General features: G+C 41.5%; 1 protein-coding gene across 1 annotated transcript in view; it reads right to left on the bottom strand.

The window, feature by feature from the left end:
- LOC100712336 (protein bicaudal D homolog 2) overlaps positions 1–13,274 on the bottom strand; it is a 41,350-nt gene extending 28,076 nt beyond the window's left edge. Inside the window, 1 exon segment of the mRNA XM_019349950.2 lies at positions 12,728–13,274. Within this exon segment, the coding sequence (XP_019205495.1) occupies positions 12,728–12,967 (240 nt within the window). The 5' untranslated portion in view covers positions 12,968–13,274.
- Positions 13,275–17,753: the final 4,479 nt, after the last annotated feature.

Raw genomic sequence — 17,753 nt, 5'->3', positions numbered from 1 at the left:
AAACCAAGGATGGATTTGGATTTGACACTTGTATCTCTGGTCCAGCTCAAAACATCTCATTATTAAGGTTTCAATTTAGCCTCCTGTGGTCTTGCATTCTGGGAAAGCAAAGCCCGCTGCAGGAAGAAAGGCAGACAAGAATAGAGATGGGATAAAACTAAGAAGACTCAAACAGCTCATTTTATTTTTCAGCCACAATGAAACGCCTTCCATTTGTGCAATTGCATGTAAACCGAATGAGAAATCCAACTCAACCTTTGCTCTAACTGAAGTTTCAGGAAGCATTTAACAATAGTATTTTCTAGCAGTTGATCAACAATCTCAAAATCTTGCTAAATTGTGCCCGATTAGGCACAACAAAGCAGTTCCAGACAATGAGACTTCTTGTTTCTTTAGCTGTATTTTGGGGCTTTGGGGGCCAGTGGAAAACGTTAAACAATATCACACTGTGTCATCTGGATCAGTTTGGTTACTCATTCTGTGCTGGAGTTGACCTTAGATTCCAAAGCAGTGTTTCAGCAACACTGAAGGCTAGTCACTGTTAGCATTGTCATTGCAAGCGAATGCAGAGGAAGAGAGGAGGGGGCAGGAGAAGAAAAAAAAAATACAGCAAATGGATTCTCTGGCCTCGTGAATCACAGCTCACGTGGAGTTGCAGTTTATAACGACAAACAGGCATGCTCCCCCCCCCACCCCACCTTCCTGTCCGTCTCTCCATCTCCATTCACAGGCCACTGCACAGCGAGAGACTCGAAAAAGATAGATAGCTTCAAGGTGTGTGGAGATTCTATATTTAGCTGTCGGCTCTCAGCCGTTCATGCGATGGAGCATTGTGTTAAAGTCAAGAGACCCGCTGGCGATTCAAAGTGCCTCTGCAACACGTACTGTTTGCGTGACCTAGCAGGCCGATACACTACTCTGCATTTCACCTATTTGTGTGGGACATAATAGCTCTGTGTTATTTCTGCAACCGCATGTACAGTAAGGTACTGTAAGCAATGCAAAACATGTCAGGCGGCAGTGCATGTTTTTGTTTTTTGTAAGCATTCACTAAATTTACAGAGAACATCTTTGCTAATCAGTGAACATTACACCAAAGCCAGAGACAGCTGCTATAATGAATGACAGAGTAGCTAATTATTTACTTCAGACTTTACTCTTCAGTGAGAGACAAATTCACTTTCATCTTTTGACAAAAATCCATGGAGGTTATGATTAACTCTCCACTGCTTTCTTGCAGTGGGAAGAGTTAATCTCCTTCCTGCTATCCTGACAGTTCTTCCCCCTCTCTCTGTAAATTTGGACATTGAAAAACCAATTTTCTACAACCAAATAAGCAATAATATAACAGGGGTTCTTGAATATGTAGTTGGCATTTTCATGTTGAACAGTTATATGTATGCAAAGCATTAAAAGTGCCAAGCAGAAGGAGCAGGAGGAGGGAGAGGAAGAAAAAAAAACAGTGAGAGAAACGCAAACGAGGGAGGCAGAGATATTTGCTGTTGCCTGGCACAGAGCCACATTGATTTGCTGCATAGCACAGAGCTGTTGGGCTATTATTCACACACAGGTCTGGACAATTTCACAGCCTCAACACACATACACACACACATCTCATTTCCAATTTTGCCAGTGCTCCTTGCAGCCAGCCATAATGCACCACCTGATACTCAAGCCATGTTGAAGCATGTTCTCCCATCTGAGATAGAGGTTGAACAGGCGAATGCTCCAGGCCTTATAGGGAATCTACCGAAACTGCAGACGGCTCATGTTTTCAAAGGACAGAGGCAATGCACTGTATGCTAATGGAAAGGAATATTCCAGAGAGATCATCAGACACCAGAGGTCAAAGAAACACACCTGCATGTGACTTGATGAAATGCAAATTTTCATCAAAAGTGAAATGATTTTGCCTCAAGAAGAGAAGCAGCATGTTCCACCGTCATGGGACTAGAAGGGCGTGCACCTTTTAAAAGCAACCACAAAGCTGTGGCAGATTGTGGATCTATTGTGTTGCAGGGTAGGAGAGAGAGGGGGAAAAAAGAGAAAGCCAACGGGGATGGAGCCACTGGGAGTAGGTAGACACATGCAATTAAAGCACAAACACAGGCCTCTGTGTAAGAGAAATGTACTAATCAGACTCATGAGGCCCTTTACACAGCTGACTGATAAAGTCATCCTCATTGATAAAGAAATATCAGAATAGCATAACTGGGCAGCAGGGGCTTAGTTATACTAAGTAGCTACATAAATTCTACCAGCTTATTTCATGTTATAATGAGTAAGTGCTTGTTAGAGCTTTCATCATATCCGGCTGGGGAAAACTACATTTCATGTTTTATTCTGCCTTCACATTGGCTACCAATCCGAAGGAAGCATTAGAGATTCTGTGTGAAGTCAGTCTTCATCTTCAAACACGTTAATTTATATTCGTCAAACGTCTACAAAGACTGGACTTCCCATAAAATACCTTCTTTATGAAGTGAAACATCTGCAAAAAAGAGCAAAACCAGGTTCGCACTGCCATTACGCTGTCTGTGTTAGCCTGAAGGCTCAACACTATAGGTGTTACTGCCTGGCTCCTGTGTTATTAGAGAGCAAAAATAGTCATTATGCCCTCGGCAGCAAGCTAAACAACCTCCATCAAAGTTCAGCTTACTTTAGCTCTCAGTCAATATACAAAAAAAAAAAGTACACATGATACAAAGAGATACTATAATGAGAAATGAGAATTTTCATGCTGGTCATCTAGAGAAATGGAGTTTCTCTAATGTCTGAGTTCCTGAAATGTTTAACGCGAAGGTTTGTGTTGACTTGGGTCACTAGTTTTGTTTAGTACTCCACAACGAAAAATTTTCTGCTCTGTCTTGTGTGATACGATGTGTTAAGTGCAAGATTTAAACTCTGCTTTTGTCTTTACCATTTATTCTTAGCAGTCAATTAAAAACAAGAAGGCAGTGTATGTTGGCTCTATTGTCTACCAACTAAATCTACTGCAGACTGGAAGATAAAGCTAAAGCCTCAAGGGAGAGCAGAGATTCATTCAATAGGCTCTTATAGATACACTGCACCACCATATCAGCGCCTGAGCTGGATTCTGGATTCTTTATCACTTGTTCATATCACTGCAATGCCCTATACAAGCACCAGTCTCAGCATTGACAATACTGATCATTTGCAATGCAAAGCCAACATTATCTGTGGCTGCTGGTTCCCTTTTCTCCCTGATACTCGTTCTTGATGAGATCTCCCTCGTCCACGTGCCCACACCCCAGAGGGGAGAGCTGTTGTTATGGTTACTATGCCAATTACAGTGACAGAGTGAGAGGCAGGTCAGTAAAGGCAACGCGAGGGGTGCCACTGACACAGATGGCTGTTTTAGAGCTCAGCCCGGCACAGCTTGCTCTCCTCCCTCTTTCTCTGGCAACAGTCGACACCCATGCCTCTCCAGTTTTGTCTGCACAAAGAACATCCTGGGCTGATGTTGATTCGAATCAACCCTACAGATGTGTGTGCTAAATTTGAGATAATGATATTTCTGACAGTACTGAAAAAATACTGTTTTATGGATGCTCGTTTCTTACAGGCAGCAGCAGCATTTGTGAGCATAAATAAATGAAGCGCATTTATATCCTTCTCTTCCAGTGAGTTGCTGTCACAGATGACAAATTACTCAATTCCAAGTCGTCATCAACAGTAAACAATGAACACTCAATCAGACCGAGTCTTTATTGGGGGCTCCGAGACATTGGTCCCTGTGGAACCTCACATATGATTTCCAAAAATGAACAGCCTCTTGATACCAACGTTCAGGGACAAGGGGAGCAGCTGGGGCTGCAGCTGAGGCACACACAAACACAGATATACGCATGAATTTGTGAACGCAGACACCCGCATCTGAGCATGCTGTCTGTAAGGATCCAAGGTCAGGCTTAGAGGAATAAGGGGGAGGGTGAAGAAAATGTCGAATCTACTTGTTTGTGCATTTGCTGTCGAAAAAGCTTTACCATTACCAATAACCATTTATTAAATGAATGCTATATGAAACCCTAATGCATTTACTTTCATCATCCTAGGCTACATTAATGCTGAGACATGTCTGATCAATCAGGATGAAGTATTGACATAATGGGGGAAGGACTGCAGAAACTTGATTTGCCCTTTTCCACATATTCTCATTCTAAGACGCCTCTAACATTGTCCTTTGCATACAACGATTAATCACTCCTAATCAACTCTGTCCCCACCACTCTATTCATGAATAAGGATAAAATTATCTCATTCTTCACACTCTTCTATGTGTTGTCCTATCTCACCTTCTCATATCTCTCCACTGGCCATCCCAAACCCAGAGGACTGTCTCTTAGGGGATTCTGGCCTTGCTCCTGGCCAGACAGAAACTAATGACCTCCCTTCCCCAGTTGCAGTAATTAAATCTTTTAAATGATTCTGTGTGCACGGACTCTCTCTACCAGTGAGGCCAAACCTTGAGTCAGAGCGTAAAGTCTTCTTTTTGAGGTCATATCAGTTTGAAAAGAATAAAGTGGGTCTCAGTATGCTAACACTGAGCATATAAAAGATGATATCTGTGAGCAAATGAAGACTGTAGATTACATACAATGCCTTGTCTTTTTACAGTGACAAGAATGCCTTCTTTGATTTTTTCCCCATACACAGCAACACTTAATCAATTGTTCAACACTTAAACCTCTCTGACAAAGAGAATTCAAATAAAACTGAAAACCAGATAAGACAAAGCCCCTAAAAGTTGAACAAATGCTGGGAAAAAAAGAGCCTACAATTCTTTCATGAGATACTGCAAAAAACCATGTTTTTATACAAAAATTACAGCCAATTAGTCCCAGCGCTTTTAACTCATTAAGCTAGCTGATAGAGAAACTCCTATTCCAACTAAAAGAGTGAACTGGTTCCCACAGGAAACCCGTGCATTTCCCTCTCATGTCTTCAATCCCCATTTCTCAAGACTGCAGGACTGCTGAGAGACCGGCACATATCCAATTAAAAACCCTCCTCTCTTTCATCTCTCCAAACCCAAGCTCTAATGTTGTCATTATCGTACAGCCAGCCCCCTGCCCGACTACACAGCTCCTTCTTCTTATCTCCCCTCCCTTCTATCCACTCCCTCCCCTGGCCAACTACGCCTGAGGGTTTCAAAGTGTGGGCACCAGGAGACTTGGGTATGGCACACTGGAACAGGAGGACCCAGACCCACTAGCCTATTTACTACTGGGGGAATGAAGGAAGGGAGGAAGGTGATGGGAGAGATTATGGCGTGTGGGGAGAATGCAGACATGCTGCTGTTTTCTGGTGCAAAAGTTAAAAGGACCCCCAGGGTGAAGGGACAACCCTTTGAAATTGGGTTTGCTAATGTTTGAATAGATGGTCTAATAAAAAGCAAAGATGCTTTTCACAATCTGCCCTCTGGTTTAATTAATTTAAGTGAGATAGGAAGCACTACTCTGCCAGTCAGGGAATAACTGAGATGAGCAGACAATGCAGAATTTCTGAGGAACCAGAGAGGGGTGTGCCAGATAGAGATCTTTGTTTGCACGGGTACTATCTGTCTAGATCTCATCCCTGATCTCGTCTTCGGCTGCTTCAAAATAGTGTGTCCTGGGACAATCTGCAGACAAGGAGCTGTAAACAAAAGCCCTCTTTAGTGGGAGGATATGGGTGGAGCATACCCTACAGATGTGTATGCAAGAAGGTGAAGCCCCCCGTTTACTTATAGCTGTTCCAAGTTTGCTCCTGCACTTCATTCAGGTTACTAAGCAAGAAGTGTGCACAACCACCTTTATCGTTTCTTCATCTAAGTATAACAATAACCCTCTAAAGGAAACTTACTACACCCTGCACAAGTCAAAGTCCAGAAGAATAAACTATATCTCAGTTATGGGAAATGTCAACATCTTCTTTTCTTTTAATGAGTCCTTAAAAGGACATCAGCGATTTCAAATCTCATCTTGTTTGCTGTATTGGAATGAGGTTATAATTGCTGCTGTAAATGTGAAAATTTGGACTTGGCCCGATAAAAGTTAAACACTTCCAGTACAAGTGGAATTGTAAATTAATGTTAAACAGCACCGCTTTTGATCTACAGAAGCAAATAAAGATCAGTAACTCAAAAGGCTATTAAATTTCAATTCCTCTCTATGTTGCTGTGGTAATACCCTGATCATTCTGAGAGGAAACGCTCCATAATGAGCGCTGATGTTAACACACCAGTACAGGCGTATTTCTCTTGATAAAGAAGAAAAAAAGCAAATAAAACATTTCTTTAGCATTTTAATTTTTTTCTTGTCAGACAGGTGTGGCAGAAGTGACCTGATTTACTCTCATACACTAAGAGGTATCCACTCTGATGGAGAGCCATATTTCATATGCTTCCTATCCACTATAAAAAGACTCCTCCCAAGTAAACAGGATGTGGAGCTGGGGGGGCACAGGGGGTGAGTTATGACTTCATTTCAATAGAAGGAAGAAGAGATTGGATAGAGCAAAGCTTCGCTTGTGCCTTATGATTTACAGCAAACCTGTACCCAAGATTTATTATCAAAACACAAAGCCATAAACAAGCTTTGGAGATCGTTAACGCGTTTCATATGAGGGTGCCAATCGTGTCGACTGGATTCTTTAACAGAGTAGATAAGGAAGATTTGAGGGCAATCTGATCCAGCCCCACGAGTCAATCTATGGGCCCTTTTATAGGAATGACACAGGCAAGGTTTGTAATATAAAATCAAATCTATGCACTACCTACATGCCTAGCTGATTCATCTGTTTATATAAAACAGCATAACCTCAGTATAAATAAATATGACATTAGTCATACCTTTGCATGTTCAACAATTGATAGATCTAAAGCTAACTAATACGTCTTTCAGAGAGACTGTATGTCTTGAATTTTAACAGTTTAAACAGCAAGGTTTTACTGACAGGAAACGTTATCCTTAAAACCATATACTATAGTTATGAAAACCAAACAAATAAGTGAGTGCAGTAACTACTAACTGGGGTGGTTTTCTTTTATTTAGCTGCTGAAAATGTAAATACGATCCAAGAGACACAATGAAGCTGTAGAGAAAAGACAAGAAGGCATGTAGGAGTGAAGGAATAAGCATCTATTGTGTTTCTTATGCACACACACACACAGACATCTAGCCTAGTCACGTGTATGCACACAGTGCTCTTTGTTGACAGTTGGAATTGTTTAAAGTCAGTATGTAGTTCAGGAGATGGAAAACTAGAGACCTTTTGCCTGAGTGAACTATGTTGTATTGTCAGACGCATACAGTCACAATGACCTCATCTTCTGCTTTTAGCCTGGGCTCCTGCGTGATCTGGCCCTAGTCTTCAGTAATTGGATTACACTAGCAGAATCATGACTGAGCCGGGTTGCCATACAGCTTCTCAATACGCACTTCCGACTCGTTTGAATGCACATAAGATCTCTCTAAAAATCCACATTTGAAAATATATACTTTTAGTTTCATCATAAGCGTGACAATGATTATGATTATGATGAATTGCATATTAAAGTTTAAGTATGGCAAATGTTAACTTTACTGTTTTTAACTATTCTTGTATTCTATTTTAGATTACTTTATAACTTCAACATGTTTACTGTAGCCCAAAAAAAAAAAGAAAGTCAAAGTGAGGAACTTCAGCCGTGTAAACAGTCAAGAAACTGCTAACACATACGCATCTTTTCTACATCAGCCCTTGCCTGAGGAGGGCTTTTGAAATCCTCAAATTGCTGCATTTAAGTACACAGCAGAAACAGACCTTTCTTTAAACGTCCAGGCCAAAAACACTCTAAACAGTTTGCTCACTGAGGCCGAGAACAGCCATCCACTGCTGCTGTAAATGTGGCCTGTATGTGAACTGTGGAAGGCAGCTGATTGTATTTTGTTCAGAAGAGTTAGGGCCAAAAGCTTTTAAAATCATTCGTGATTAGAGGGTCATTTTACCTAAAACTAGGGGAAATGATTCTTTTATTATATTGGCGATACAATGTGGCCATCTTTCTGCAAAGCAGAAAGTAACATTTGTATACATTAGTGGACCTTTCTCGTCTTGAAACATAAAAGATATAGTGGAAATTCCTTTGTAAATTTATTGCGTGGGTGATAGTTACAATAATTTGCCCTCCTTTAGTAAAACTGAGACTCGGTGAATAGATTGCCAGGCTCGACAGCACCCAGAGCACAGACTGCTCAGCTTGGCAGCCACTAGAGTAAGCTTATGGACCAGACGCAGCTGATGAACTAGACAAGGGAGAACAGGGCAGCTTCCCAAGAAGACCTGACAGCCTCTGTGAAGCATTAACCCAAAAAGCACCTACCTGTGCCCGGCAGTGGAAGCTGCTGAGTTTTGTTGGTCCTGGCAGACTCGCAGACTGCCGTAAGCCCTGCGCATAGCGGCTGGGATTCATCCTCTTATGCCCAGAGGGAAGGGGGATTTGGGACTTTATTTAGTGCCATTTAGAAAAGATTACCCCTTAACTGCAGTCTTGCCATTGGGCAAAAGAAATTATGGATAAAAAGGCAGATCAGAAACCCCCAAACAGTACTGAAAGGCCACATATTAGGTCCCAGATAACACAGATTGAAAGCCCATTGAAAATATTCAAGCTTAGAGAGTGAGAAACAAAAGGAATGGTTGGAGGAAATGTGTGAAGAGAAAAAAAGAAAGATTCTAAAAGTGAGAGACAAGCAGCTGGTGATGAAACATAGCCTGCATTGGCAATACAAATGAGAGTGACTTTATTTACGACTCTTCATACAAGGCACCAGATGGATCTGTGTCCACCTCGTGTTTTCTACTGACGTCCAATCCGTATCCAACCCATTTAACAACACAGGGCTTAGAGTCACACCAGATAGCTTTGTTTGGGGACATTGGTATATATTCTTTAGTGGTTTTGCCATTTCAAAAGGGACAAAACTGACCGATCCTTTCAAATGTAACTACAATGGGACGCCTCTCTCTATCGCTCCTTTGTCACACGCTGTGTCCTGCTGCCATTTAACCGTCTCTCTTCGTCTGTGAAACTCAAGACCAGTTAACCCCAGTGAGCTGAAACACACAAAAGGGCAAACAGCCGAGCACAGAGAACCCGGGTTCGACCGACCTTGACAAAATTCAGTTTTCTGATTGTGTGGTTGAATTCCAATGCTGCTGGTATACTAGGAGGATAGGAACAGGGCGTCTGTGCATTTGAATGACGAAATAAGATCAAACAGATCTGTTCCCCCTCACAATCAGCTGATTTTTTCCCCCCCTTTTTTGTACAATAACTTTAGTGTATTTAGTGACTCCATGGAAAATTTGACCTTCACAGTATCAAAATTTTTCCATGCAAGGGGCCTCAGAGCATATAAGGGTGGGTTCAGTATTTTTGAGCCCTAACTTTCTACAAAAAATTCAGGGCTGAAAAACACATTAAAACTGCAAGCAGATCAGTTTTACACCTGAGAATTTATATGCATTTATAAAGTGCAAAAAAGCCAGAAAGGGCATACAAAACCTCTCTAGTTCTCCACACATTCACAAAGGAAGCTGTACATTACTCAGACTGGAGGTGTGACATATGATGTAATCTGTGAGTAGCTTAAAATAAGTATATGAACAACAGTAGAGTCAGTCATCTTGTTCTTTTACCCTGCTCCAGCTGGTATACTATCATTAACTACTTCACCTTGTGACTGAACCTGTGCAATAAGTGATAACTTGGTCAAAGTCCACACTCATATCTTTATTAGTAGCCACTCTAGGCTTTTATCAGGGCTGCTTGTTAGGTACAAATCAGCTGTTGACTGGTTTAGATACAACATACTGTGTTCCAAAAAAAAAAAAAAAATCAGAAGAAAAGTAGCCTAACCAAAAAAGAAATGTATGAAAAAGATAAAGTCTGAGCAATATGATAGTCAAAGTCTCCCTGAGGTAGCACAGGGCATTGGGCCAACTGACTCACATTCATTATAATGTACCAGAAGATGAATCACTGCATCAGGCAGGATCATTTTGTAGCTGGAGTGCAGTGAGAAAACAGGGAAGCAGATGAGCTAAGAGTCCCAGGTGTAAAAATGATATACTCGACATTAAACATACAAATGATGCTGAAAACAGCAGGAAGATTGTATTAATACCATTAACCAATGCATGCCGGCTTCTAGTACTTGTCCTGTGTACTATTCTAGCTAGCTCTAAGCTTATCTCTCAGCAGTCATCCACAAACATACGCAAAAAGCAGAACCTGCTGAGGAATCAGCACGGCTGTTCAAATTAAGGCAAAGAGCTGGGCAGTTACTAAGCAACAGCAGTGCACGGGATTCCTCCATCTTCCTGCCTCAAGAGGAATGCGTGTGTGTGTGCGTGTGTGTGTGTGTGTGCTGTTGAGGGGTTCAGGACTGGCTGTGTGACAGGGGAAATTTGCCTACCGTCATGATGATTTCTCACTGAATTTTTTGTCCTTGAGAAGGCAACGCAGTGTTATGAAGGCATTTGAGTTGCTACGAATAAATCTCAATCGCTTTCTTTTGTATTCGGTTTGTGCTTGCCAACAAGCAAAAGGAGGTTTGGGGTAACTGAACAGAATCCTGTGTTAAGCAACCGTCTAAATATGCCAGACAATCCGAGTCAGAGAAAAGAGACTAACAATCCAAACATTGCCGCCTTTAGTGCAAATAGCAGCTGTGTACCAAAGAGAACATGGCATTTATACCTGACCAAAGATGTGTGCTTTGGTCCCGGTTGTTGACAGACCACACTGGTCTGTCTGACCTAAAAGAAAGTTCTATCAACGAGAGCGACAAAAGCAACTCAATCATATGACATTTGTCCTACAAAACCATATCTCGAATTATAAAGCTGTCCTTAAAGTGGAGACTGACAGACACTTTTCATTTTACCCCTTATCTTGTGCTTGTTACCCACTACCTAATGTAGAACGGGCTTGTATTTCTCCTCTGATAGCATCTCGTCTGCCCTTCATATGCAGAGACTAGGTTGGGGGTTGGGTATCGTCTTTCAAAGGTTAACATCTGATCAGCGATCTGCAACCAGCATAACTCGACACTGTGGCAGTTTTCATCGCAAACAATCTCATTTACTGCCCATATAGATGAATGTTTGTGCTCCATTTTGAAAGAGAAAGAAGACCAACCATAATCTACAAGTCTAACCAGGCTAACAGCGATGCTTTTCTTTCCAACAGGCATAGCCAGAAAAAAGTAAGAAAATCTCTAAAAATGTTTCTACTTATTTTTAAATCACTTCTAGTTTATTGCCATGGCTACTCTTTTAATCTATTCTCTTCTATTCAGCGCTTTTAGCTGTCACTCCTTTCTGACAAAGTGATCCTCTCTTGGCAAAAAAAAAAGAAAGAAAGAAATGCATGGGAAAATCCAAGCAGCAGTTGCTGAGACAGCCCAAAGACCTCCTCCTCTCTATTTTAACAACCACAAGAGAGTGGGCCACGGGAAGACAGGGAGAAACAAGAGGGAGAAGCAGAGAGCTGGAAAACATCTCCGCATGTGTTTCGAAATGCAAAGGAAGCAGTGAGCAGAGATCTGGCAAGGCACTAAAGGGTTTATCATGAAGGAAACTCTCACACATTTTAGTTGTTTTGCTTAGCGGAGGGGGACACAAGAAGAATCCATATTAAAAGGAGGATGTGAGCAACTATGAATAAGCCCGCCTCAGTGCCGGAAACTTTTTTTTTTACCATGAGTGGGCAGAGAAAGAAGAATCAGAGGTACACAGCAGCTGGAGGGACTTTTGTGCCAAACCACTCTGAAGTCATACTTCTCTCCATCTAAAATCACAACGTAGTGACAAACTGCTACTCCAGCGAAGAAAATTGGACACACTGTGATATTACATTAGGGAATAAGTAAGGCCACTGTTCAAAAAACAGTCACACCCTTTATCTGACTCTCAAGACCAGCTTGAACCATTGCACTCAACATTCCTTCCATTCCCCCAAAGGGTCACAACTCATCTGGCTTCCTCTGAAATTTGTTCATCCCTCTGTTAAGCGGGAAGGTTCAAAATTCAAACGTACTCCCGCCCTTTCCCTGCTTAACAAGATATTCTTGTTTGCAGGACTCGCCTGACTACACAGAAAACTTTTACAAGCAATCTGTGGATCACAGTGTTATTTCTAAAACAATGCACTGCTTTTATGTCTGGTACTGAACACAACACAACAAGTATTGCTGAACTGAAAATCATAATTGTACAGTTGGGAAATCTGCTCATGATAAGCACTGATTAGATAAACGTATGTGGAAACACACTGGACTTATTCTAGCTTTGAGCCAGACATGAATGTCTTGAAGAAGGGGCCTAAGAGCTGCAGCATAAATAAATAAAAGTGGCAGTCAAATGGGGAATACCCTGTGCTGTGTATGGAGGGGGTGGGGAACAGAAAGCATCCCTTCCTCTGCTTACAGTTTTGACCTTGTAGGAAGAGGCAGCTGCCTGGCCTAATGACACATTAAATCACAGTAAGCCCCTATATTGAATATTATAGTGGCGAGTTTGCACACCCGATGAAAATGACAATGTGCCCTTAATATGTACTCTTGATGAGAATTTTTATAGTTTTAGAATTTATGTTAGGGGCCTATTAATCCTGGATGATATTCTAATCTTTACATATTCTGTGATTTTATTTCATTTGTTTTAATACACTGCCTACCTCTTTTAGCTGATCGAGCTCCTGTCGGACGGCCTCGTACTCCATCTCCAGGTCTTCGTACTGCTGCTTGAGCTGCTGCTTCTCCTCCAGTACCGCCAGCCCGTATTCTGCCGCCTGGATCTTCTCATTCGTGGTCTCACTCAGCTCCCGGGAGAGACGCCCGATCTCGGCTCGCAACCACTCCGGGGCGGCCTCCATCAACAGCACAGCGTCGGGGTATCCCTGCTCTTCCACGGACATGATCGCCACCGGTGAAGATCAACCAAGCTGATCTGCGACAGGAGGATGTCAGGGCGTCTTCAAGCGGTGTAACCTTGAAGAAGGAGCGGTTGCTCAAATTCTTCTGTATTTAAATTGCATGATTGTTACGTTTGCGTTTCTTGTTGCCGGTCTTGTTTCTTTGGTCATGTAGATGACTCCGTTCAGTTATCTTCGTCAGCGGAGTCCGCTGTTACTGCTTACAGGCGATCCATCGTTGCGCTCCTGCGTTTTCTTCTCCGTTCTCCCGGCTTGTCGGAGCGACAGTGCGGGGAGCAGGACTACCAATTGCCAAGGCGAGAGAAAGAGTATGCAAATCCGGTTCTTACTTTCAAAATAAAGCACTGGCGAAGGAAAATAACTTCCCTACCATGTGTGATAGCCGATTTGTTTTACCTTGTGTGCGTAATTAAAAAAAGAAGAAAGGACAGACATATTTTGTAGAGTGTATAAAACATATAGGAAATGATTGATGCTGTCACATAATATCCGCGTCTTTGTGCTTTATTTTGAAGATCATATTTCTTCTCTTCCGCTAGTTTGTCACGCTTGTTCGAAACAGCTGAATGGTCCGTTTGGTTTAATGACATGCACCTACGCTATCAGCTGGGAAAACGCCCACCCGCTCCCACTACCTATCGGGAAATCTAGTACTTGTAGAAGGTGAAGCCAGCAAACTGGCCTGGCAATCCCACGAAAGAACACATTTCCCATAAAGCCTTTTACTTTGCTTATGTGGAGCACGGAAATCTTTATCCAAACCGTTTGTTGTCATAGAAATACAACGAACAGGCGGGCTACCGGCCGAGCTCTAGTAGCGGACACATGTATATCTGCTGCCATCTGTAGGAAAAACTGAATATTCAAATAAACGGTATAGGATGCTCACTCTTTGAGCACCAGGGCCACACAATGGCAAAACTATGGAAGAGGAAATGTGGGCACATCCTTTTTTTTTCTTTTCCAGAATTCTAAGAAAAACGTCAGAATTCTGACTTTTTCTTAGAATTCTGGAAGGAAAAAATGTGGCCCTAATTCTCTTCTATACAAAGAACGTGTCATGTACACTAAAACAAAACTAGCTACTTGTTTCTTAAATGTAACCTTTTCTATTGATTTTTGTCAGTTTGATCTTTGTTTTGTCTGTCTGCGAAAAATATCTATTGCCACTGAGCAAAGTGCATCCCTAGAGCAAATTTGCATAAAACAAAAGGCTTTGTACAGTAGGGGGGTTTAACTCCTATGACATAATACAGACTTAAGAGCAGAAAAAAACATCAGTAGTTAGTATAGTTAAAGTTCATGAAAATACAACTGAAAAAAGACAGAGGATGTATGGCTTGTTTGGAAGTGTTACCAGGACACGGTGCTCTCTAACTTGGCAGCATGGCTTAGGTTTGCACAGAACCAGAAGACTTATGAAAGAAGTCCTCCTTTCAGAAAGAAGAGACCTTGATGCTTTGATGCCCAGCCCCACATTTGCTAAAAACCAAACACACCATATCAGCAGAAACACCTCATACCAACTGTCAGCACAGTGGTGGAGTGGTGATGATTTGGTCTTGTTTTTCAGCCACGGGACCCAAACACCTTGCAATCATTGACTTCGCTGTCAAATGTGAGGCCATGTATTTGACAGTTAAAACTTACCCGAAAGCGGGTCGTGCTACAGGACAATGTACAAGCACAGAAGCAAATCTACAACACGAGGGCGGAAAATGTTTTAAAAAATCAATGTGTTGCAATGACCCAGTCAAAGTGCAGACCTCAACATGATTAAAATGTTGTGGCAGCATCTCAACAGAGCTGTGCACAAATGAATACCTGCACCTCCATGAACCAAAGCAATGTTATTTAGAAGAGTAGGTCAAAATTCCTCTGCAAAGATGTGAGAGAGTGATAAGGTCATATATAAAATGTTTAGTTGAAGGTGATCCACAAGCTATTGAATTGCGTGGTAGTCTTAGTTTTTCACAGGACTGCATAGAGTTCTGCAACAACCTTCTTTTTCACATAATTGTATATATGACGTAAAATAAGGAAAAGCATAATAACGTCTCTTTGTGTGAATGTATTAATGTTAATTATCGCCTTAAATACACAGAGGCACTGTACATAAATACATTATCTATTTTTTCTAAAGAAACTATGTGAATACAAGAAAATTGCACATAATGAAGGATTTTATGGTAAGTTATTTCATTTTTACTGTGACTATTTCCTCCATCCCCGGTATTCTTCTTCACCTATAAAGCAGACTTGTAAGTTTATTTTAAATCCACTCTTTAATGCTTGTGGCAGAACTGGTTTCTCACTGAAGTGCACTCTTTTAAATTAGCTTTTGCAGAATGGACTGAAAAGGACCTGTTATGTTTATGGTTGGAGATAAGAGTGTGTAGATTAAATCTAAGCATCACATGCTTGTTTGATGGGATCACAAGACATTTCTTGTGTCGTGGAGTCTCTTGTTTTGTCACTTGTGACCAGAAACAGTGATTTCATTAAGTTTGAACAGTGTCATTGCTGGATTAAAAAAAATCAAAAACAAAAAAACAACCTGACTATGATAATATTTTACTCCTCAGGGGCATAATTTCCAGGGGGCTTATGACCCCCCCAATAATCAGACCCAACCAATATAACCCCCTCAATAAAATTCTGAATTGTCTTGCATATATATCTGTGAAGGTTCTCAGTCATCCAGGTCATCGTAGTCGAAGGACTTTGCAAAGAAAAGCGTCTGGACTTCTTTAAGTTGCTTGAAGACGTTTCACCGTGTCGTAAACCACCGCCTCTGTTCAAAGATGGTCGCTCACAGTGGACATAGATGGCCTCTTTCACTCCTCTTTCAAACCATCTGTCCTCTCTGTCCAAAATGTGAACATTGGCATCCTCAAAAGAGTGACCTTTATCCTTAAGATGCAGATGAAAAAAAGAAGGAACACACACATGTAAAGGAAGCACTGAAAACATGCGGTTATCCTAACTGGGCGTTCATAAAGTCAGCGAAGATGCACAGAAAAAAAGAAGATCAGACACCAGCGAGGGAGGATAAGAAAGACAGACGCAACAACGTTGTCATCCCCTATGTAGCCGGTGTATCAGAGAAACTCAGGAGAGTTTTCTCCAAGCACGACATCCCAGTGTACTTCAGACCCAGCAACACACTCAGACACAAACTGGTTCACCCGAAAGACAAAACTCCGAAACACAGACTGAACAACGTGGTGTATGCTGTACAGTGCAGCGAGGAATGCCCAGACCTCTACATCGGAGAGACCAAACAGCCACTTCACAAGCGTATGGCACAACATAGAGGAGCCACCTCCACAGGACAAGACTCAGCAGTCCATCTGCATCTTAAGGATAAAGGTCACTCTTTTGAGGATGCCAATGTTCACATTTTGGACAGAGAGGACAGATGGTTTGAAAGAGGAGTGAAAGAGGCCATCTATGTCCACTGTGAGCGACCATCTTTGAACAGAGGCGGTGGTTTACGACACCAACTGTCTGCCATCTATAATCCAGTTTTGAGTTCCCTCCCCAGGCGCCTTAACGCCCACTCACATCCTGGGCCATCTGACCTCAGGAATTCACATGACAAGGTGGGGCCAGGTTTCACAATGAGCTCACCCGAAACCCTGGCTGATTAGGTCCCACACCCGCTTTCACACCTTGGCGCATGTGATTAGAGGATCACCAGGGGGTCCTTTGTCCCTCCTTGGGGGGATACTCCCACTGGGTTTAAATCTGGGACTCTCGGCCATTTGACCTTAGAACTGAAGAAGCTTCTCGGATGAGAGGTGAAACGTCTTCAAGCAACTTAAAGAAGTCCAGACGCTTTTCTTTGCAAACTCCTTCGACTCTTGCATATATAGGCTGTTGATTTTCTTTACTCGTTTCAGGTATTAGCAACAAAATAGTTGCATGTTTAATCATCTGGGAATTTACCCAGATTTATTTATGTATTTAGACAGAGATCTTGACCCCCCCAATGTTCAGCACAAAGTTACGCCGATGTTACTCCTGGAGGTGAAAAGTTCAATACATTTATGTGACAGCATCTCATATTTTTCTTTACACTTCACTGTATTACTGGTATAATGCATCGATAATCAAACTCACCTGGATCTCGCCTTATTGACATTTGATGTCACGAATTTGAAACGTCTTTTTCCTTTTTCCACTGTCACATGCTCAAGACCGCACAGGTGGATTTGGCGTATTAAAGTAACTGAAAATTAAAAAAATGCATTTTTAGGTGTTATTTAAAATATTACTCATTACTCGTATTGTGTGTTTAATCACATAAACACAAAGAAAATAGTAAAAAGTAATATAAAACCTTGTGAAAATAGAGTGTTTATGTACACTGATGCAGCCATTTGAATGCCAGTGGTGCATTGCTCTACCTACATTAATATATGCTGAAAAATTTAACACCCACTTAACACAATAAACAGTTTTAGTTTATATATAATTAAGTCCATGATGTTTTAATCAAATTTTACTGCAGCATTTTACATTAAATTGAGATTGTTGGCTTTGAAGTCTTTTCAAATGCTCCACGCAATAAACTGATCTCTCCTCTCTAACCTAAAGCTAACCAGCTTTAGCAAGATAAGCCAATAAGATTTTACCAACTTGCTATGCCACTAAGGTCCTACTATTTGTCTCAGCAGAGTTTGGAAGCTTAAGTGTACTGATATTAGAAATCTCTTAATGTCTGTTCACATCTAAAAATGTTCTTATGATTAATCAAATGCAT

Source organism: Oreochromis niloticus, linkage group LG20, assembly GCF_001858045.2.
Source record: "Oreochromis niloticus isolate F11D_XX linkage group LG20, O_niloticus_UMD_NMBU, whole genome shotgun sequence".
Classification (NCBI taxonomy): domain Eukaryota; kingdom Metazoa; phylum Chordata; class Actinopteri; order Cichliformes; family Cichlidae; genus Oreochromis; species Oreochromis niloticus.
The sequence above is the reverse complement of the archived record's forward strand: the minus strand, read 5'-3'. Positions and strand labels throughout refer to the sequence as shown.